At 40.0% G+C, this 25,422-nt stretch overlaps 1 protein-coding gene across 3 annotated transcripts in view; it reads left to right on the top strand.

Annotated features, from left to right (window-relative positions):
- Nucleotides 1-1,517: 1,517 nt before the first annotated feature.
- Nucleotides 1,518-25,422, top strand: part of LOC137274455 (leucine-rich repeat-containing protein 74A-like) — a 59,694-nt gene continuing 35,789 nt past the window's right edge. The window contains exons 1-4 of one of the 3 annotated variants that reach the window (XM_067807645.1): nt 1,518-1,777; nt 16,060-16,119; nt 22,700-22,973; nt 24,778-24,992. In XM_067807645.1, the coding sequence (XP_067663746.1) occupies nt 22,772-22,973; nt 24,778-24,992 (417 nt within the window). In that variant the 5' untranslated portion in view covers nt 1,518-1,777; nt 16,060-16,119; nt 22,700-22,771. Of the gene's footprint in view, nt 1,778-5,294; nt 5,354-16,059; nt 16,120-22,699; nt 22,974-24,777; nt 24,993-25,422 lie in introns of all 3 variants that reach the window. The other 2 variants (XM_067807644.1, XM_067807643.1) reach the window with 2 other exon arrangements.

Below are 25,422 nucleotides of genomic sequence, written 5' to 3' on the forward strand. Positions count from 1 at the left end.
TGTTTGTGAACTGAACCTCTTGACCTTTCCGAATTTTTTTCGCGTTGGAACACGTCGAATGTACCTAATAAGGTACCGCAGATATTATGTGTTGATATTGTTTATCATCAAAGTGTGAATCTGTCCCGAATCGGTTCATAGTGGGCATCATTTGCAGGTCTGTTGTAAGTAAAGAATTGATGTTCGCGTGGTAAATCATGTTCCGTATTGGCGAAAATGAGCAAAATATCAAATCGTGACGTAACGTACCACACTGCACCGTGTTGTATATTGTGCCGTGCCGTGCCGTGCCGTGCCGTGCCGTGCCGTGCCGTGCCGTGCCGTGCCGTGCCGTGCCGTGCCGTGCCGTGCCGCCCCGAAACGCACCGAGCATACATACGCTGCCACATGATGCTAAACATATCCATCATACCATGCTGCACCACACCACATCCTCCCATCCCACACCACCCTATATCACTCCGCACCGTTCCGTCCCGTACCCAAAACAACACGATACAACACATTATACTTCACCATCCTACACAAGACTACACTTTTACACACCGAACCACACCACACCACACCACACCACACCACACCACACCACACCACACCACACCACACCACACCACACCACACCACACCGCACCACACCGCACCACACCACATACGCCGCCGCCGATATAACACCACAACAAACTCGTCCACTCACCACACACCACATGTAATATATATAACACCACACACCACACACCACACCTAATATATAAAAACACTACATTGCCCCAACACGTACACCCATCACGTTTTCACCTTCACACTCCAGCTCCTAGTCCAACACTATTGCATATGTCCACAGTAATATGACGGATCATTTAGGAAAACCGCTTTAAAACGCATCAAATTCCTCCTGTAAAATTCCTCATTCCTCACCACTGATTGTCTGTGACATTACTTCCACAGCTATGCTCATTCCAAACCAACGTAAATGCCAAACGCTTGTCTAAATACCCATCATAAATGCCTATAGATATGAAAATATTACATTACACTCGTATCAAACCCGTAAAAACGGGCGTTCTACAACTGCCACAGATGTGGTTGAAACGCGAGCCGATTTCCAAGGCTACTTGTAGTTGTAAGCCTTGTTCAGTGTTAGTGCAATATAAACTCAACTGGCACACTCAGACTGGCAATGTCACAATGACATGGAATAATATTCTATTGGAACTGTTTCGTGTTGATAATATTAACAATAAACATTAGAGTTAATGTGCATAAATATTTACATGAAGAATTTTTATACTTTGTATCCCCATTTAAGGTTTTATTTCAATGCATTTCATATTTCTGTTTGCACATAATCCTAAATTAGGTATTATCAATACACCACCTGAAGCTAAGTGTTGAGTATTATTAGTAAGCGGAGACTGGAACTCAGTAATACTGATCGTAACTTACAAAGTTTCATCCAATGGCGGGCCCTGGCCCTCCACGATCCTTCACTGACCAATGGAAAGCCAGATTTGACACATGCGCGTGCAGGCTGTGTGAGATCGCACGATCACTTAAAGAGAAACGTCGAGAGCCGACTGGTGATATGATCAATACTTTACAAGCTCAGTCAGAAGCCCCGTGCCATCAGCTGAATCGGTATACCTCATAGCGGCCTGGACAGGACAGGTTATAGTGCATGCCTCGCGCTGTTCAGTGTTGACACATAGAGTAGTGACACGGCCGTGGGGGTGAAGGATGTACCCATGCGGGTGGGGACGACATGCTGTCTGACTCCCAGGTAAGATCTGCTATAATGACTAGATCTACTGTTATGCCTAGAATGCACTTGTGATGAACGTTGAAGGTTAGGTGTGCCTGCAGGTGATAAAGCGTCCAGCGTTACAGGTGTTTGTTAACAGGTGTAACTTTACCTACACGGTTGGTGTTCATGTTCCAAATGGAGCACGAATTAAACGTTGTTGGGGTTTTCTTTGTTGTATATTTCAATTATTTACCTATAAATATAGGTATTGTTGTTTTAAGTGTTTTCTTTATGTGTTCGCGTTAAATATTATATGATACTGAGTTTTAACATCTTACTTATGGCATTGCCTATGTAATGGTGTTCGTTATCATCGTCCCTGTCGTTGTTTGAGGTATTATGGCAGTGACTATGGTTGTAACATTTAAAGCAGCAGCCGCCTTTATATAAGTAGCAGCAGTATTAGTGGAAATAGAAGTAGGTTAATGATAGTCATTAAAAGACGTCGCCAGCAGTAGTAGCAGTAGTAGCAGTAGTAGCAGTAGTAGCAGTAGTAGCAGTAGTAGTAGTAGTAGTAGTAGTAGTAGTAGTAGTAGTAGTAGTAGTAGTAGTAGTAGTAGTAGTAGTAGTAGTAGTAGTAGTAGTAGTAGTGATGGTGGTGGTGGTGGTAGTAGAAAATGACTTGCAGACTTACAGTTCGTAGCAGTGACTGAGTTATTTAAGTATCGGTATTGTAGCACTAGTTGTAGTGAACTGTATTAGCAGTAGCAGATCAGTAAGTTAACAAGAACAATGTGTTGTGGCGTCAGCAGCAGCAGCAGCAGCAGTAGTAGTAGTAGTAGTAGTAGTAATAGTAGCAGCAGCAGCAGTAGTAGTAGTAATAGTAGCAGCAGCAGTAGTGGTGTTAGTGACGGTGTTGGTGATGAAGTTGGTGGTGGTGGTGATGGTGAAGTTTTTGGTGGTGTTGCTAGTAGTAGTCGCAGTAGTGATAGCAGTAGGAACAGTCGTTGGCGTAGAGGCATCAGTAACACGTTTTGTAACGTCGCTGTAGGTGAAGCAGTAGCTGCAGCCACAGCAGTTTCGATAGCTGTCTGGACATAAGCCAGAGCAGTTGTTTTCTAGTGTGATGACCTACTGTACAGACACCACGCTCGTCAACACGTCACCATAAATATAAGTTATCAACATAAACGCATGATTATTCTGCCACAGTGTTGCATGGAATAACGGACCTGAAAGTGATTATTGGCTTTATCATTACAAAGATCGATTAGGTGTTGCACGAAGTCTGTAGCGCCAGTCGACACATCGATCTACAGGGGTCACATGCACTGATTAACACGTGTGTGCGAATCTACACATGCGTGTAATTTGATCTTCTCTGTGTTTTCACATCCAACGTTTACGACATAGTCAGACATACTACGAAAATGAATACTGATAATGTTTTTGCAAACAGGCAGGATGTTTTATACCCATCTCAGAGCACACGAAATGAGATTTAAACCCGTACGACGATACCGTACTGATCAGGACCTGTCTGAACACACACTCAGTAAATATTTTAATATTGTTATCATTTTGACAAATGAGACGAAAATCTGAATATGCTTTTTGAAGATGTTATCATATTTTGTGTACTTATTACAATATTTTTAACGTACGTCATATTTTTATAAATACTAAACTGGCGTGATATATGTCACACATGTGACGTTAAAGTGAGTCAAGCAAGAGAGACCTACATAAACCGGATTTGTGCAGAGACTCGTTGGTCGGGATATTATTCCATAATTTATCCTTGATAAGCAAGTTATTATGAATTATATTCAGCCTATTGCTGGAATATTGCTAAACGCCTCGTAAAACTAAACTCACTCATTCACTCACTCACTCAGGCTCTATTCTTGAGGTCGGTTGTCTGAGGCCCTATAACTCACTACTTACGGCTTCGGATCAAATTCACCACATAATAAACACTATACAGGGCTTCACATACCACCCCTTCCTCACCCTCATTATCTCACATACTCATGTTAAATAAAAAATACGTCCCGTGAAGATCAAGGTTAGAATTGGTCTTCGCTTGTCACAAAAGGCGACAAACTGGATTGGGTGGTCTCGCTTGCTGACATGCGGATTTCAGTCCCATTTTTTATAATTACCTATCAATTCAGTCCCAAACTCTCCGACTCACTACTCTGGAGGTTCCAAAGACCGCGTTATGCCCTTAACCTCATAGCGTATTGCTGCAACGTTCTTGGTCCTGTCTTACCCAATATTCATCCACTCACTAGTACCATAAATCATTCACTAGTTCAGAAACCAATAAATATGTCTATACGTTAAACCATGTATTCCCTCGTCAAAACATCTCTATCGTCTGTATCGTTTCGTACCCATTAGCAAGGTGACACTGTGTCGATGAGTGTGAATAGGTAAAGTGTATTCTAATTATGAAACGGGGCTTCCAAAGTACTCTGTCAATTGTTTATCGATAATCCATTACCTTGTTATAGATGCGTAACTATTTACTCATGTATGGCGACTTAAAATTAAATTTGCAAGAGTAAAAGAAGATTACACTGTTCCGGTGTCGTATTTGACGTAAGCAAGTTAAAAGGTGGATCGTTAAAATCTGATCTTGTTCAGGTGTGCAGAATAAGGCTATCTATTACACATCCATTTTGTAGAAAAACTGGAAATGTCTCGTTGCTGAGCTGAACCATTAAAAAAGGTGTCCATCAGCATATCGTTTTAGAGTGAGTGAGTGAGTGAGTGAGTGAGTGAGTGAGTATGGTTTTACTTCGCTTTCAGCAATATTTGCACAATATTACGCCGGGGACACAGGTAATGGGTTTCACACATAGCACCAATGTAGGGAATTGAACCCGGGTTTTCAGCGTGACGAGCGAAAGTTTTAACCATTTGCCACCCGTCCGCACCTGGTTTCAAAAGCATTCATTTGTCATCAATGAATCCTATACCCGTTTTGTAGCAGGTACGGTGAACATACTATAATTGCCTTTTTGCAAACACCCTTGTCAGCAGTGGATGTCATGGATCTGTTCACAAAATGTTCACAGCTGTTTTGCTGTTTACACCCAATGGAAGATGTTTCGACAAAGTCGATACATGTTATTTTCTGGCTGTGACAATCTATGTATTGGATTTTTACCCACAAAATGGTCAAACAACGATCTTTTGTCCGTGTACAGTACACGCGTAATATGATCTTTTGAAGATTAAAAACTGTTACACCATACAGCTAGAAGATGTACCCCCAAGGGTTTAATCTTAAAGATCTTTCTTGTTATTCCTGGAATTAAAACCCGATAATATGACCGAAATGGACAGAACTATGTACGTCATAGTGGGAAGGATATAGAATAACACTCCCTGTTGTTGTTGGGCGAACTATTTCAAGCCCGTTACTTCTAGCTTATGAAATAAAATAATCCCTTTTATTCTATTTTATTCATTTACAAAATCCTTTTCCTCGACCGAACCCTTCAGCTCTTTGTTCCTATAGGGAAAGATGCTTTTGTCTCAGGTGATGACGTCATGAGAGAAACGTTTCCCCCGAGACTTGAAACGCGTGACGTCACCAAGGTAATTTCCAATATATATCCTCTACTGTATACGCCTCGGCTAGCGATCTTTGTGAATACCTATTCCTGATTCAATATAAGAAGCAATTCAAACATGTTATGTTCACGAGGGCGGTGTGCACGGAAATAATGCATCTAAATACAGGTTCTCTGTTATTCAGAGAAATATTTATAGACTTTACGTTCAGTCTTCATCGGAATGATGACACAGCGAGATGAGGTTTTTATTCAAGTTTAGTGGTGTGTGTGTGCATGCATGTGCGTCTGCGTATATGCGTACGTGAGCGAGTTAAAGGACCCGGGTAGGTGAGGGTAGGGTTGGGGCACGGGGTCATGATTTCTTTGTTCTTATACTTAGCTAATTTCATTTTTATTTTGTTTTTTTTGCGGGATGGTGTGAGTGTGTGTATGTATGGGAGAGAGCCAGTGTGTGTGCGTGCGTGCGTACGCGTGTGTTTGTATCCCATCACTAATCTATAGTTGCCTCTGTCAGTTTACATTTGAGTTAAAGACAGTATATTGATATCAAATATATGAAAACTTACCAACTGAATCTGTGACAACAGGAAGGGTACGTCGGCTCATCTTAAAGGTCACATGCAACAAAAAAATCAAACATAATTAAAACACATTTATCACTTATTCATGACATATAATATACATTGCTGCTTTTGAAAAAACAAATAAACACAATTATAAGCGTACAATCGCGGTTCAAAAGTGCAATATTTTGTGCTTGGGCTTACCTCCCCCGAAACGAAGCCCTGAGGAGACCGAACCCAGTCATAGCGGGTGGATATGCACTCAAGTGTAACGACGGCTTCCGATTGGCTGTTTCATTTGCTGATATGCTGAGGGTTCGTTGTGTGTACAGAAAGATGATCTGTTTGATGAGCATTTTAGAAGTATAGCCAGTCACAAGAAAGTAAGATTGTTTATGGATAACAATTTCTCTTTGTGTACTTGATGTGTCGTTTTCAGTATGGATTCATATACTGTTGTGAAACAAAATCATATACACAAAAAGAAGTTGTTATCCATGAAGAATGTATATAGAGATGTTGGTTTTGGAAAATACACGTTCTCTGAATTTGCGCTCGATCCAATAAAAAATCATGTCAGTAGAGATGGTAAACTACTGCGTGGCTGGAATCTGTCATTCGTCCAAGTAAAAAGCAGTACTTGAAACTGACAAGAGTTGGCACCAGTTTCCATCAGATCCAGTCATCAGAAAAAATGAATGTAGTTTGTTTGCAACCCACAGACATAAAAACATGTCATGTGTATCACACGTGCCTAATTACGTAATATGGCAGACACGGGACTCAGGTGCACGAGTCATAAATCAGCTTATTTTCTTTATGTCGTATAGTCTGATTGGTGTTAAAGGTCACATGCAACGTAAAACACAACTTTGCAGATTCTGGTACCTATCGGTATGCACTAACCGAAACAAATCATAAAAAATGCCAATTCAACCTATAAAGTTGAAAAAAACGCGATGAAAAAAAAGCCCGCGAAATCGGAGTTCAAACGTTTCACTAAATTCCCCCCAGCGCTGGGGGGAAAACTGGTTTCAACAGCTGTGCTGCGCTGCGTCCATAACGCATGCGCAGTGAATAGGTTCACGGAGCTTGAAACAGTATGTATGCCCAGCGTCTGAGATCGTGAGCAGTAGTCTAATCTTGGTTGTGTACACAAACAAGTAAATAATCTACTCGTTACGTAAAACAACTTGTTGATTGTGGTAAACAGTCTCTGTCACAGAGAAAGCTCAGTGTCTGGTTTATTCACACCTATATGTCTGTCTGCCTGTCTCCTAAAGACAACATGCAATACACAGCTTCAATCATTGACCACGTGCAATTTGAACTTAACACCTATCAGACTATACGACATAAAGAAAATAAGTTGATTTATGACTCGTGCACCTGAGTCCCGTGTCTGCCACATTATGTAATTAGGCACGTGTGATACACATGACATGTTTTTATGTCTGTGGGTTGCAAACAAACTACATTCATTTTTTTCTGATGACTGGATCTGACGGAAACTGGTGCCAACTCTTGTCAGTTTCAAGTCCTGCTTTGTACTTGGACGAATGACAGATTCCAGCCATGTAGTAGTTTATCATCTCTACTGAAATGATTTTTTATTGGATCGAGCGCAAATTCAGAGAACATGTATTTTCCAAAACCAACATCTCTATATACATTCTTCATGGATAACTACTTCTTTTAGTGTATATGATTTTGTTTCACAACAGTATATGAATCCATACTGAAACGACGCATCAAGTACACAAAAAGAAGTTGTTATCCATAAAGAATCTTACTTTCTTGTGACTGGCTATACTTCTAAAATGCCCATCAAACAGATCATCTTTCTGTACACACAATGAACCCTCAGCATATCAGCAAATGAAACAGCCAATCGGAAGCCGTCGTTACACTTGAGAGCATATCCACCCGCTATGACTGGGTTCGGTCTCCCGAGGGCTTCGTTTCGGGGGAAGTAAGCCCAAATACAAATTATTGCACTTTTGAACCGCGATTGTACGCTTATAATTGTGTTTATTTGTTTTTTCAAAAGCAGCAATGTATATTATATGTCATGAATAAGTGATAAATGTGTTTTAATTATGTTTGATTTTTTGGTTGCATGTGACCTTTAAGTTCAAATTGCACGTGGTCAATGATAAAAGCTGTGTATTGCATGTTGTCTTTAGCAGACAGGCAGACAGACATATAGGTGTGAATAAACCAGACACTGAACTTTCTCTGTAACAGAGACTGCTTACCACAATCAACAAGTTGTTTTACGTAATTAGTAGATTATTTACTTGTTTGTGTACACAACCAAGCTCCGCGAACCTATTCACTGCACTGCACATGCGTTATGGACGCAGCGCAGCACAGCTGTTGAAACCAGTTTTCCCCCAGCGCTGGGGGGAATTTAGTGAAACGTTTGAACTCCGATTTCGCGGGCTTTTTTTTCGTCGCGTTTTTTTTTCAACTTTATAGGTTGAATTGGCATTTTTTATGATTTGTTTCGGTTAGTGCATACCGAAAGGTACCACAATCCACAAAGTTGTGTTTCACGTTGCATGTGACCTTTAATGATTCCACAATTTGCCAACATGTGCTGTTAACATCAGCCATTCGACAATGCCAACCATTCACCAACAGCTCCTCTGATACATGTACATAGTTTAAAATCGGAATGTTTCGTATCTTTTACGGAAAAAGACAATTGTTGATCTAGTATAAATCCTAAGTTTTTCCAGGCAACCCCTGATGTTGTTTACAACGTCATTTAGGAATTCTAACCAAACATACTCGAAACAGAAAATATTCTAAATAGTTAAATGACCATATGTTGCCACAATGTGGTTGATGATTTTGCATAATGAGAACACTGGATACACATTAACGTCTCAAATAACCATGCACATGTAGGGACATATCCGTCATGAATCTCGTTTGTACAGTTGTATGAAATTCGTGCGTTTAAGTTTTGTAAACCGTTTATGGTAGACACGTGGTGAACATCCATGCAGTTAGACGCATTCTAAATTGTGTCCGAAGCACTCTAACTTGTACATATGTAATATATTTGTAAATAGAGAATTGCTTTGGCTTTGCATGAATTTTAATTACTGTAATGGTGTCTTGTTTTGTGTCAGTTGGTAATATTGGCTTAGCAAGGTAAGTGTTTTCTTATTTCAAATACGTCAGTCTTAATGTGACCTATCCCATCCACCAAATACATTAATACAATTGAGACCCTTGATTATTCGGATAGAGTTGGTCTTCAGTAACCCGTTCATGTCGCAAGGAAATCTAATGGGATGGTCAGACTCGCTGACTTGGTTGGCACATGTCATCGCATCCCAATAACGTAAATCGATGCTCATGCTTTTGATTTCTGGATTGTATGGTCAAGACACGATTGCTTACAGACCGTCGCCATGTAACTGGAATATTGCTGAATGCGGCGTTAAACAACAACCTATACACAGTAGGCCAATCACGAGTAAAATAACGGAGCAAGTTGTGTTCCGTGTCGTGTTTCCGTCATATCAAGTATCTATATCATAACGTGCAAGATTGTTATTGGACAATGCGGGGTATGGATCTTTCGCAGATGAACACGTTTACTGACTCACAAAAGCTGATAACAATAAATCCTGACTCTTGACCAGCTGATCCGAGCACGCCTAAGGGGCGCAACTAGGCGTGTTCTCACACAAATAGGCCACACTTGCCAATTTTGATCGGCAGATTATCTCAGTAATTAACTTAATGGACTGTCATACTTGTGAGTGAGTTAGTGGATATGGTTTTTGACATATTGTATCAACATGAGCACACATTGTACGAATACCGGGAATCAAACCAGGGTCATCGGCATGACTCTTTAAACCCCTCCGCCCTCGCCTACAATCCCGGTGTAAACTAACAGTATAAATCTGGTATCTCTCCGCCGTGCATGACATATGTTGTTTAATGCTCGCTCACTCAACCAGACTTAAACGCTGTGACGGTTCCGAGTGATGCAAAAGTTCTAGCTATCAATTTTTGGGGGCCAACAATACCACAGACAACCACGGATATTGTCGTACACCTGTGAATAATACATTACCTGTTGTGTGTCTTCTCGAGTTAGTAGTGCAGGTAAAGTGAAAATTGATCATATTACAGAATATTATCGATCCTTTTGATTTAAAATGCGTGGCAGATTCTTTGATCAACAATGCAAACGTAGAGCTTTGTCTATATGATAAAGGGATGCTATTGTCGTTCAGTCTCAAAGGTCCATGTTTCAAGGTAATAAATGTCAAAACGTTGAAGTGTAATAGATGTTACCACAACAAAATGTTGGTGATTAAATGTGTTTATCCACTGACTGTGCACGGGGGACACCACACGTTGGGTACTCCATGAACTCTACAGTGTTAATCTGTTGCACGTATCACCGCAGGAATTACACAGGGATTTTATATCCTTGAATCATTTAAATCTGGGACTGATTGTGATTTGGCATCACTTCAGGGAAGGTTAGACTATTAACGCGTAGGTGGTTAAGTATTTTAATGGTCGCGGCCATTGCTGACGACAAACCACCATTGCCTGAAAGGTATAGCAATATTTCAGCCACATCATGGTGGCCGCCATTTAATTTCACAGTAAGGTCCACACTATATCAAACTAAACGTTTACAATAAAGTGCACATTGTATCAAAGCAAACGTGTACAGTAAAGTGCGCACTATATCAAACTGAAAAAAGGACAGTAAACGTGTACAGCACAATATATCAAACTAAATGTAATTAAAGGTTTACAATAAAGTGCACACTATATCAAACTAAACATTTACAGTAAAGTGCACACTATATCAAACTAAACGTTCACAGTAAAGTGCACACTATATCAAACTAAACGTGTACAGTAAAGTGCACACTATATCAAACTAAACGTGTACAGTAAAGTGCACACCATATCAGACTATACGCGGTGAAAAACACCGTACAACGGTCTGGCGCTGACACACCACATGCCAAGATTTGAACCTCAGACCTAGCAGATCATAGAAACAAAGGGACATGACTTTGAATTGCAAAGCGATTGGTGCCTCATTTCCTATCCAACTTCCTAGGTATGATAAATTCCGGGTTTATTTGACAAAGGTGAATGGGATACCGGTTACCATATCGTCAACAACTGATATCTTATATATTTTATAGTAATTTCTGAGCAATGAAATACTGTTAACTTATCTCTCGCTATGTTACTTCCAAATGCCAACGTTAATATGTGTCTCTCTCACTACTCTTTATGTACTGCTTCAGCGGAACTGAGACTGGGAAATACTGGACGTATCTGTTCACACTGAGGTTGTCCAAAGAAATAGGATTGAACTGACCTGCCTCTGAATATTGATTTTCATGAGTTTTGAAACAGATGTTGATAATGAATTGTTAAATACATGTATATAATATTATTCATTTTGACACTCATTGGTGATCTTAGATAAACGATCGCTTCAGAATGTTCACGTTAAATGTTTTGAAATTTTCAACACTTTTTTAGTCTAAACAAGTTTATACGTGTTCAAAACATGTTTGAGCACTAAATTGTTTCAGATTTATGTGCATGCTAAATATTCTAAAATGTTTAGTTCGTAGAGATGCGTGTTTAGTTTGTGTTTAAATAGAACACGTAGTTAATGACTGAATCACATCCCATAATATGTTTAGTTTTAAACAAATCTTGTATATCTTCATGTCCTGAAGGACCCGTGAATATCCGGGTTAGAATTGTGTACAGCAACTCATGCTTGTTGTAAGAGGCGAGTAACGGGGTGACTGGTGCATGTTATCGTATGCTACTTACGCTGACCGATGCTCATTGCTGTTGATCACTGACTTGTTCAGAGTTACTGATTATCTGCGGATAGGCGTCGTGTAGCTGGAATATTGCTATGCGCGGCATTCAACAACAAACAAACAGAATCACTTTCATATAGTGACGAAACCAGGCGTGTCTGCCTCGCCGATGGGTGCGACGTTAAACAAACAAACAAAAAATTGCAAAAACAATGTTGCATATACCGTCATCACTACAACAAGAAGGCTTATGTAAGTCAATACCGTTACAACTCTTCATCCTGATAACTGAATAGGTCTGTTGCAGTGTCGTGCTCCCTGAAACAGGTGTCCTCATACCAAACTCATTAAGGCTGGTCTGTGACCAAGAGATATTCAATCATCGTTGACCAACAATAGCCCAGCGTAGTCACATCATCATGTGTTATGTTATGTTAAAAAAAGAAGTACTTTGTTATTGACATGCAAATTATTTGAGAAATCTGCTATACGCACTGCAAGAGTATGCACAAGATTAACGTTATATTGCCACATATTTTTGATAATTTCACACGACAGATGGAGATATTTGATATGGAATGCCTGCATTTAAACACCTGTTGTCGAAATAAATTATCTCGTGATATACCACACCTTGTAATGTATACATATATCCATTGTGTCTCTCACCGTATCTAAATACCGTAATGAACATTTTAAGATGTTCTCTCTTCACCTCGGAGACTATAACGTAGTGACTTATGAAGATCCGGGTTAGACTTGATCTTCAGTAATCCCTGCTTGTCGTAGGAGGCGACTAACGGGATCGGGTGGTCAGACTATCTGACTTGGCTGACACATGTCATCGTATCCCAGTTGCGTGGACTGATACTCATGCTGTTGATCACTGTATTGTGTGGTCCAGACTCAATTATTTACAGACCACCGCCATATTGTTGGATTGTTCCTGAATGCGACTTGAAACATTCGAACTAACAAGAATGTAGTACCCGTATATGGACAAAGAACATTTTCCACCGTGAACCGCCTCAGTTTTTTTTTTTTTTGCCATCGTTGTACGCTTACGTTTGATGTATCACTGGAACTAGTGTTGTTAATCACAACTCATTCAACTAATGTCATATGTCTCCTAATGATCTCCGTTGTGTAAACTTCAACCATCAAACGTAATTTTAAGGTTAAGTCTTCATGCTTTTGGTAATAGGGTCCTGTACTATGGTTCAAAAAAACGTTTTTAACTTAAAGTAATTTTCCTGAGATTTGGCTTAACGTTATATGATGCAAATAGAAACTAGGGGTGATTGAAAAGAACTTTACGCGCAGACCACAGATGTAGATCTTTATTGGTAAATGTCCTCGACCATGACATCATTATGATGACGCGTGTTTGCGTGTGTGCGTGTGTGCGTGTGTGCGTGTGTGCGTGTATGCGCGCTTGTATGTGTTTGTGAGTTCCTGTGTGTCTATACACAATCAAAAAGTGTACCTGCCTGAGATCTCACAGATTCACGCCCCACGCGAGACGATTCATCAGTACTTTCAACAGATATTAATGACTATCCCTTTGCTGTTAACGAAAGGATTTGGCAGTTCTGTATTATCACGGGGATCTCGTCGATATTAAAGAGCCCCTGACTGCAAAATAGATGATCAACAATGTAACATACACATTTCTTTCCCACATTCTGGTCCCGTGAAGAATGGCTCTACTATCGGGCGCCACCAACTGCCGATCTGCATTAGTATCATAATCAGTCCTTTGATTGGTTATCGATCTATTCACACCTCACATATTTATTAGTCCTGGTCATATAACGATTTTTCACACGACGCAAACCCAAGGGACTTGGTACCTTACGATCTCGTGTAATGCGATATTTGTCGTCAAAATGGCTGATTTAGTGCATCGTGTACTGTACAGCGAACCGCTTCCTATCCTTAATGAACGTGGAGTGCTGAACGTATCGGAATAATCACTGGATAAACATAATGAACGCGGCTGCATGAAAGCGTAGGACATGTCTCCAAAGAATTACGTTTCATGAGCAAAGGGCCATGAACCTTGCGTTAGACAAATGTACTTATTAGAGCGCCATGCATGCATAAGAGTGTGCGGTTGTTTGTATCAGTACAAACTTGCACTGAAAAGTCATACTTTAGTGGATGATTCAGCAAGTGTATTTTCCCCCTTTTTTAGCAACAGCAGGGTGGGAGGACACCGAAGTTGTACCAATGTGGGAACGCGAACCCGGGTCTTTGGAGTGAGAAGCGAACGCTTTAAGTACTGGGCTAGCCCACCGCTCCTTAACATGGGTGGTCTGCCATACACAGTATACTGAAGTTGTAAACTCGGATCCCTGTTGTAATCCATAAATGCCAAGCACGACGAAGGGCCACATGAAAAGTTATGTTTTAACGTATTTTGGTGTAACGAAACCACGGGATCAAACCACTGACCTTCCCATTCGGAGGAAACGCTCCATCTACCGCACCACGGCGGTGTTTCTCAAGCGATCCAGTCGAAATCAGTCCTACCAGAATAATGTTTCATAAGTCATTCCGCCGTGTTACGCCTCAACGTTACTTGCAAACTGTTCCATTTACTCGTAGGGGAGAACATGTGAGTTCTTCTTAAGACTGGTTTACTTGTTTGTTTCAAAGAGTGACGACGTGACGTCAGCCGGGAGAGTGTCGCATATTTTTCACTGGTTTATCGTGCTGAGCATCCAAATGTCATTTACATAATACAGCATTGCAACAATCTGGCTTGTTCATTAGCCCGACATCACATGATGTCTCTCAGATTTCAATATTTTTTAAATGCGAAACAGAGATGTGACGAACTGTTTCCTCGCACTGAAGTTAAATGGAAACTGTTACAAAAGGAATCGGTTATCTGTCAGTGAAAATGCTGTTTGAAAAATTTGAATCAAACTAACAGAACTGTCAAATTGCCAGGCATTTAATGATATGTAATATCCAAAAGTCCCCGACAGTTTCCTTTACCAGACACACATATAACGTTATTATGTTATTTTTGTTTCGCGAACTATTGTTCCTGAAACTGGTTAACACAATTAAGATATTTTTAACTGTCGTAGGTGATGAACTTGCATCAAAATCAAATTGATAAGACGGACTGGGTAATTTGGCATTCAACGTAAATCACTTACATTCTACAAATAACAGATCCCGTGTTTGCGAGTTCATGTTCTGTAATGTACACCAACTGATGACTTCATGATAACGGTAATTTCACAGGCAATGTCTATGTATCACATATGGTACGTGTTACAACGTCTAGACCAAAGAAGAAAATCGACACCAGACAGCGGAACTGTCTATTCAAGTCTTTCGTCATTGGTGTTTGGATTTGGAGCGGTGATATGTCTCGTCGCGGTGTTTGTTTCTCTGACCAGATGTGTGACTGTAATGAGCAGAAGGGCGTTGTTATTACCACGAGTTTTACGACTACAGTCTCAGATCTACTGTATTATTCATTCACTCAAAGTAAAAGCATGGGTGCAGATGACGCTCATATACATAATTTAATTATATTGGGAGAAACTGAGAGTCGAAAGCTGGTTTATGGTTCCCGTGGGCTATTTTTTACTGTACACTCTGGAATGAGTATTGTGACTGTGGCTTTCAACATTATTCTAATCCTACCAAAAGTAGGACAAACCAGCTTCGTGTATTCTGCCCATGTTTAGAATCGAACCCTGAGTCCGCCGTGAAGAGGAACCGCTTGAACCACTTGGCTGCCCATGCGTTTGGTATATATTATAACTGGTAATTTCAGCTTCAGCTTGGCCTAATTGCTAGCCATCTGTTGTTTGCAATATGGAACGCAGTTTGGCGGAAGCCTGTTATCATTCAATAACATTGCCAAACCTTTATTGAAGGAAAATTGTTGTACAAAATAAAGAACAATATCACGTAACGGTTTGTTGGTTCGAATGAGTGAAAATCCATGGTTATTGAGTATTAATGAGTGTTTTGTGAATTCAACATATTATCTAATGAAAAACACAAACCCGACAATTATTAATTATATTTTTAACATTTCATAATTTATAATGTTGTATTCCATGAACGCTTCTGGAAACAGGTTTCGTATTGTTAGTCTTATTGATTGCGTTTGACTGTTTCTCATTCGATAAATCGGACCAGAAGCACGGGTGTATGGTGCATCCTTTGATGCGCAGTTTCAAGACATACACAGAAATATCATATTTTTTCATGCATTGCTAAACAATATCACAGTAATCTGTGTTTGTTTTAAGGGACGGTTACGTCGAACCGTTTTTATGTTTCAGTCGAACTGCGTCTGCGTATAACGAACTACGGTTGCTGCGAAGTTGAAGGTCACATGCAACGTAAGACACAACTTTGCAGATTCTGGTACCTTTCGGTATGCACGTACCGAAACAAATCATAAAAAAATGCCAATTCAACCTATAAAGTTGAAAAAAACGCGATGAATAAAAAGCCGGCGAAACCTGTTGATTGTGGTAAGCAGTTTCTGTCACAGAGCAAGCTCAGTGTCTGGTTTATTCACACCTATATGTCTGTCTGCCTGTCTGCTAAAGACAACATGCAATACACAGCTTCTATCATTGACCACGTGCAATTTGAACTTAACACCTATCAGACTATATGACATAAGTTGATATATGACTCGTGCACCCAAGTCCCGTGTCTGCCACATTATGTAATTAGGCACGTGTGATACACATGACATATTTTATGTCTGTGGGTTGCAAACAAACTACGTTCATTTTTTTTCGGATGTCTGGATCTGACGGAAACTGGTGCAAATTCTTGTCAGTTTCAAGTACTGCTTTGTACGTGGACGAATGACAGATTCCAGCCACGCAGTTTACCATCTCTACAGAGAACATGTATTTTCAAAACCCAACATCTCTATATACATTCCTCATGGATAACGACTTCTTTTAGTGTATATGATTTTGTTTCACAACAGTATATGAATCCATACTGAAACGACGCATCAAGTACACAAAAAGAAGTTGTTATCCTTAAAGAATCTTACTTTCTTGTGACTGGCTATACTTCTAAAATGCCCATCAAACAGATCATTTCTGTACACACAATGAACCCTCAGCATATCAGCAAATGAACCAGCCAATCGGAAGCCGTTGTTACACTTGAGTGCATATCCACCCGCTATGACAGATCAGTTCGGTCTCCCGAGGGCTTCGTTTCGGGGGAAGTAAGCCCAAATACAAAATATTGCACTTTTCTTATAATTTTGTTTATTTGGGTTTTTTTATTATAGGTCATGAATAAGTGATAAATGTGTTTTAATTATGTTTGATTTTTTTGTTGCATGTGACCTTTAACTTAAACAACTATTGAAGTGTATGCTCTAACCATCATATGGTGTATGGAGAACTCACAACTTAGGATTTTCAAAAATATATACCCGTCTAAATATAACAGATTTAATCCATTTCTAATTCATTTCATATCTATTATTCAGTACAATGTTATCAGAGACCTGGGTTGTCCGGTTGTCTGAGGTGCCGGCTGATGGGTTGTGTCCTTAGGTGGAATAGAAAGAAGTAATCATGGGTCTGAATACTGGTTCCACCTTTTTACTTGTCTTGGTTTGTCAAAAGCATTCCCATGTTCCTGGGATTCATCGAAATGGTAAACATCTGACAGCGACTTCACTTTGCGCTTTCCTCTGGCCTACAGCTACAATGTCTGGATATAACTGAAATACTGTATAATGCGTTATTATCCCCATCTGACTGAGTGAATGAGTAAGTATGGTTTTACTCCGCTTTTAGCAATGTTCCAAAAAGATCATTGCGGGGGACACCAGAAATGGGCTTCACACATCGGATCCATATGGGGAATTTGAACCCGAGTCGTCGGCGCGAAGAATGGTTGCTTTAACCAGGGAGCCTGTTATAGAGTATCCCTGCTTTAACCATCAGGCGACCCCTCCGTCCCCGCTGAAATGAAACCGTGCGTACGAAAAAGACTAGTGGCTAACGCCGTGGCCGTGGCTCGCAACGTCCAGAGATCGGGTTCGATTTAGATCATGAATTCTGTGTATGAAACCTTGTCTTTGTGTTGAGCTAGATGATGGAATATCGATAAAAATAAACGTAAAGAAACCCGCTGGCCATTTAACAAGCATATCAACACTCGGATTATTGCAGACGTTTGAATCTTCGCACTGTGGAAAATAGCATTTTTTCAATATCTAATATTAGACTTATACTCTAGTTTTCACTGATTCATTGATGTGTTTATAACGTCATTATGTTGCCTTGAACATAACGACGTTAACATTGCTTTCTGACGGCATTTTGTTTTTCAAGGAAGAGGCATGTGGTCGCTAATTGAAAATTGATTTCCTCAAAACGAACTGATGAAAATGAGAAAATAATGACTTTACCATTGCACGTTATTGATGTTTATCCTTTGTAGAGGACATATATTATACGTGTCAAGAAATGAGTGAGGTTGAACGCCCCTTTGTTAGTATATCATTTGTGTATAGGCGTGTCTGCTTAACGTGGGAGAAAATCCCAAAGTACACTAGATTAGGCTAGGAGGTGACAAAACTAGCGGCCGAGAACCTAAGCATATTCGGGATAAATTGGGATTCGAAACCACGAGTTTCTGGCGTTCACAACGGACACAACTCTGCACAGCGAAATGTACGCCCCATACCGCTAGACCACTCAGTTCAAGTAATCACTCAAAGTAATAAATCTTTCAAAATAGTAAGGGCACCAGGTATTCCTTAAAAAGTGACACAGCGTCTCAAACACGTGTGAAAAGCAAGGCAAATGTTCACCTAAACAAACACGAGAACACATGGTATGAACTGAAATAGGGAATCGCGTCAGGCGTCAGATTGTTAAGTGACACGTCAATGTTGGAAATGTACCATGAATGGAGTTTGGAAGCTTGGAATTCTAACCATCATATGTATATGCTCAAGCCATCATACAACGACTGTTGAAGTATATGCTCTAACCATCATACAACACCTGTTGAAGGATATGCTCTAACCATTATACACCTGTTGAAGTATATGCTCTAACCACCATACAACACCTGTTGAAGTATATGCTCTAACCACCACACAACACCTGTTGAAGTATATGCTCTAACCATCATACAACACCTGTTGAAGTATATGCTCTAACCATCATACAACACCTGTTGAAGTATATGCTCTAGCCATTATACAACACCTGTTGAAGTATATGCTCTAACCATCATACAACACCTGTTGAAGTATATGCTCTAACCATCATACAACACCTGTTGAAGTATATGCTCTAGCCATTATACAACGACTGTTGAAGTATATGCTCTAACCATCATACAACGACTGTTGAAGTATATGCTCTAACCATCATACAACACCTGTTGAAGTATATGCTCTAACCATTATACAACGACTGTTGAAGTATATGCTCTACCCATTATACAACTGTTGAAGTATATGCTCCAGCTATTATACAACAACTATTGAAGTATAATTCTCAAGTCTCATATTGATTCATAAACACATGGTCTGTCATTGCATGGTGACAATCACTGCATTGTCTGATTCAGGCCCGTTTTTTTAAACAACATCATACAGCTGTAATACTGCTGAAATAAATATCTGCTCATTATATAGTTTTAATGTTACAATCGACTCTGCTTATGACAGACATATTTAATGAATGTGGAAAGGGTTTTGTTGCTTCTGTCTGGATGACATCTGCCTCAGTCTGTTGAGAAATTGCCCAACACATCTGAAGCCAGAGGGGATGAAAAATACCTTAGTGTTGACGGAAGGACGTTCACCTTAAGTATATCCTATGGATCAGTGGTATGTAGTGTGGAAATGTATTTTACATAAACGTGGTTCTTTTCGTAGACTACATAAAGGCAAACAAATCATGTTAGGTCTAAGAATCCGTTTGGCATTAATTTTGCCTGTCTCGAGTACGCTCGTGAATATAAAGGACATCCTCATTTAGCTGTATTAAGGATTGTGGTTAATCTATAAGACAGGCGCTTCAATCAACTGCAATGTCGTTCATTATATTTGTTTCACGCAGCTATTTCAGTGAATCATTTGTCTAAATTCCATCCGTTCCCGGAAGTGGAGAGAAATACTTGTCCGCATTAAATAGATCAATAGTGTTATTAGGGATGTGAAGAGTGACATCCCTTTTGTGGTGATATAGAGAGTCACCTACTGGCATTTGAACAACCGGAAACACGAACAAATTTATTAGGTGTCATATTTCCCCTTGTTGTGTGGTAATTCGTTAGTCCTTTGGCCTTATAGCCGATATTGCGTATGCAACCGTATCACTATACGAACCTGTGGTTTGTAGAAATGAGTCACTTCAATTCATTTGAGATCCATGTTTACGACATTTTAGAAGATACAATGCTGTTTTGTCATTTCAAGAGGGTGTGTGATTTTGTTTTACGCTACGCTTAGCAATATTCCAGCAATTCCACGTGTACCCCAGAAATAGAAATCATACATTGTGCCAGGGGAATCGAGCCAGGATCTTCAGCGTGAAGAGTAAAAGACAGGCTATCCCAACGCCCCTCCGCTATTTCCTCAGTGACACAGCACATCATAATTGAAGTCATATGTTTAGGTATTAGGATATATCACCTAACTATAGAGTATTGTTCAAGTTAAATTTTTAAAGTATTCCACTTACATACCGCCCTGTCAGTATGATGTGACTTGAAAGTTGGAAGTGAAACAAATCTCCGGGTTTTGGTGAGGTTTTACACTTCTGGTCCGGTGTTCACGAACCTGCGAATGTACATCAGAACGAACCTGGATTCGAACCAACGATTAGAGGTTTATGTCATTCCATGGGAGCTAAATCTGCACATTGAACGCGGTACAATGGACGATTTGGACACAGGTGCGTCGGTTGTAATGCTATGAAAGCAGGTACATCCCATATTTTGTATGTATTGGGGATGTGTGTGAGATACAATTTGAAAAGGCCTATGTCATTATCATGGTAAAAACGTGGACTTGCAGCACAGAGGTGACCAGAATGTGTTCCGTGTTATCTAACACCTGTCTTCTAATGGAATTGTCTTCTACATTCCCTGTAGACTTTACTGAGCCTATACTCCATCCAATCTATGTGACTAAAGCCATAATTGTTTTTACGTCTCAAGCTAATATTGACTCGACCTTACCTGATAAACAACAACGTATATCTGTGCAGTGTAATATCACGCCGATCTGAAACAACCGAGAATAGATCATTCTTATGGTAAGTCATAAAGGATCTGCGCAGTCTTGTACAGACAATACCTCTCCAACGGTGTATGCAGGTGCTTTCAAGTACACTTGTAGTGCTTCTTTTCTAATCAGGCTCGGTGAGATGGGATTAAAAATGGTTATAATATATAATCAAGGTGTAGTCACAATTATACAGTGGAATCTGCTTTTAGCAGAGATTTCTTATGGATGTGGAAAGGGTTTTGTAACTTCTATTAACATCGCGTGTGCCTTCCTCTGTGTGTGTGTGTGTGAGTGAGTGAGTGTGTGTGTGAGTGAGTGTGTGTGAGTGAGTGAGAGTGAGTGAGTGAGTGAGAGAGAGCGAGAGAGAGAGAGAGAGAGAGAGAGAGAGAGTGTGTGTGTGTGTGTGTGTGTGCGTGTGTGTGCTTACAACTGATGGTCCAGTCTGTAGACGGTTTTGTGGGACTATCCCTCTGTGATATATCAACATGCCTATTCCAGGAATATGTAGTTACCTGACTCAAGTCAACCAGTACTTTAATTCCACTGTACTAGGGGCGTCAGAGTGTAGAGATACGTACCATCTGTATTGTGTCTCGGTATCGAGAAGTTTGGACAACGTATCCATTCGTTTACGCCTTAAAGACATGTGTTTTTCTTAGCCTGTCCTCAAGCGAATGCTTGATATCCATCTCATAATTTCAGAATGACAATGTTCAGTACATGTAAAAACATAACGCATATACCGGTACATATTTGGTTATAGGATTATAACGGTAAGCATAGAACAAATTTTGTTGTTTGTTGAAAAATGACTTCAACACAAATGCCACATCGCCTTGTCGCGATCACCATATGTTTTTGAGACGTCAGCAAATATAATGGCGACATATTTCCAACGTCAACATGTTGACAGGTAGAAGAAATGTGTTTACAAATACGGTCAAACGCACCATGGTAACGCTGAAATAAACAATTTATGATTAATGCTGCCTTCATATATCTCATAATAAATTGTCCCTTCTCTTTCATAAACTGTCAGAAAAATACGGAGAAGTCTTGTTTACTGGTCACAGCGACAATATCGGTATAACCCAACAAGATGGCCAACAGTCCAGAGACAATTACTAAGCCAATATCGCAATAAGCAAGGCTGAAAGCAATAACCTTTATGAAGAGAAATGCCTATACGGCCCTTTTGAGAGTCGAATGTTCTCGGTAAAGGGTGGTATCTTCTAATACAACGACACCTTTTCATTCATAGTAGTAATACAGCTGGTGTAGTGTTAATAATGTGTTCCCACGTCCTCTATACATAACCACACAATAGGCCTTCAAAGACGATAAGCGAAGAGCAGGTAATTTTCTCAATAGTCCATTGGGGCGCTATCAAACAGTCACTTAACGCTAAGCAGTTCCAGAGTGCTATTACAACCTGTTATGCCGTAGTATGCCTTTGTAGTAGGCTGTACTAATCGATAAAGGAGGGGTACTCCATCATCTGGTCCGACTTCTCGAAACAATTGTAATCTGATCACTTTGCCATTTATCGTTGCTCATATTCTCACCGGATATAAGCTGCCGGCATTGATTTTGGTGCAATGTTGATCCTCCGGATTGATCCCAAGTGCCTGTAATTACCACAAACGATTCTGTTTCTAAAATATACGCAATTTTCGTTTCAGCCTCTGAAAGAAGGATGTGCCTAAATACGGAAGCGCAGTTAAGGATGATGGATGATTTGATTGGATAAAATTATGCACGCGCTTGCCAAACTTCCACAGCGACTGAGGCCTAAGCGACAAGCAAGCAGAAGGCTCGTTGCCCCGGAAACTTCAAAACGAGGGTTCTCGTCCAAATATGGCGCTACCTCAAGTTCCATTCCACTGCGCATGTTCACTTGTACCGGAAGTGCGGATAGGGATGGACAAGAAGGGGAAGAATATTTTAAAGCGGACGGTAAGACTTGTGTGACAAATAATAATTGTTAGCAAGAATACATTCCTTCATGCCGTTTGAGACACATTTTAACACATAACCATTAAATCGACATCAGAAAAATAAATCAGAAGAAATCGGAAGCCAGTCAATGAAGTGTAGACGGGAACAGTTCTTCAGCACAGTTATACGAAATAATTTGAACCTCGGCTTACCGACAGACAGGACATGCTGAACCCTTTTGCGAAACCTGGTGTCAATTTTGTTATTTCACACACAATTCACCGCTGTTTTGCCCTTTATCTGGTTTGGCTGGATATTCGACTCTCGAAATTAACTGACGTTAACGTTTGAGTGTACTGTTGCGTGTAAAAGTAACTGCTTGTAGTGGTCCTGACTTCTGTTAGTTTTATAAAGCTAGCTTTATAAAGTTAGCCCACTAAGACACCATACCGCAGTTTGACGAAGATACAGCATTCACACACAATATAGACTCAGCGGAAGCCTGTCCTTGTCCATCGCCAGTCAAGGTAACAACAAGTACCATCATTTAATGTTTTTTTAAATAACACCGCGAGGTGTCCTCAATATCATGTATGAGGCCTCTGCTGTCTAGCGTTGGATGAAGGGATGAACCTGACGTATGCACAAAAAAGCCTCCCACATTCGAAGTAGTGCAGAGGAACTCGTTTAACCAGAATGGTCGATGTCCATTAAACTAAACAAGGATAATTATTTCTAATTAAACTGTAATCCGAGTGCCGTGACTTCAAACGGGTTTCATGGTAAAGGTTGTCCCTATTTTCCATTTTCCATCAGCAACCATTGGCGAATTAGGATAAAACTTCGTACAAGTGTTTTATTTATTTTGGACAGCCCCATTTCAAAATGGCCAATTCCCATCCATCCTTAGTTTAATATTCTGGGGTTATTTTAAAGAATAAACTCAAACATCCTTTGGCTGGGTCGGTATTGTTGAATATGGCAATTTATATTATTGCATATAAATAGCAGCTGGTGTCTATATTGGCAAAATCACATCTCTGCATACTCTAGAGACGAGAATATTGTTAAAACCACTTTTAACCATATTCCATAGAAATTGGTCACTCCCCACTCATTACATTTGATCAGTATCAACAGTTTTATTATGCTATGTATTCATCTTTAGCACTGCTCAATCGTCTGAATAATTCGTATTAATGGAAAATAGTTGACGCCTGAATTTCAACTGCCACTAAATTCTATAACCATAACGTACACTAAATGAAATATGTCATACAGATGTTGTTGGTAGGTTGTCAGTTCATTGTCAGTTTGTAATTCATATTAATGAAGTTAGTTGTACTTTGTAGACTGACTTCAAAGGTCTGTAATATTATGGGAATGATGTTAGTATCAAACTGCTGCCTCAAGTAGCATGCAGAAGCTGCTGTTATGAAGACGAACGCTTTTTGTTCACGGATGTTGACATTTCCTATAACATTTAGATCGTAACTGATCAGATTGTGTTCAAATAATATTTTACTGTCATATCCAGATCGTATACTATCAAGCTTGACATTGTCATATGCAGGTCGTTGCAACATTCAGATTGTGTTCTATCAAGGTGGACATTGCCATAAAATTATGGAGATTGTGTACTGTCATGATTAATATTGTCACTTCCAAATCGTGTTCTGTCAAAATGAGCATCAGGATTACTATTTCATATACAGACCGTGTATAGTCAGAATGAATGTTTTCATATACAGACCGTGTATAGTCAGAATGAATGTTTTCATATACAGATCGTGTATTATCTTCATTAATGTTATATTTCCAGATTCAGATGTTGTGTCGACGTCATTTGACGAGGTTGTGGACTTTGTTCCTGATACATCCGGGTCAGTCAGTCAAAAAGTGTACCAACGTGCATGCGCACGGCTGCAGCTCATTCCGTCCAAACACGTGTACAGTCGCCTGGAACAGACGGAAATCCTCCTTCCAAACTGTTTTCTAGGTCATACAGAGGTCAAGGCTCTCGCTATTGCCCTTGTGGTAAGAGAAATTACTGTTGATAATAGTTGATGTTGCAACACCTGTAGTGTTTGTAGTGGTAGTTAGAGACTGAGTTCTCGGTGTGAAATCATAAGGCACAGTTTCACGATCCAAAACTGTGTTCCACGGGAGATATCGCTTATGTGAGATCAGACGATATCTCCTAGGAGACATCGCTTTCACAGTAGATTTTGCACAATGCCCTGACAATGCTATGACGTCATGATTACGTCACAATACTATGACATCGTTGCACTGCAACTCTAATGCCAGTGCTGTGTTCAGAGATGTTACATTTTTCATTGAAAACTAACTTAAAGGAAGAATGATTTTGGATGATAAATAGAATCTCACTCTCGTGTCTACTAATATCACTTATATCAACGCTTGTTGATGAAGATATAAATATCCTCGGCAAGCCTCGGATATT

This window comes from Haliotis asinina, chromosome 2 (genome assembly GCF_037392515.1).
Source record: "Haliotis asinina isolate JCU_RB_2024 chromosome 2, JCU_Hal_asi_v2, whole genome shotgun sequence".
NCBI classification, from domain to species: domain Eukaryota; kingdom Metazoa; phylum Mollusca; class Gastropoda; order Lepetellida; family Haliotidae; genus Haliotis; species Haliotis asinina.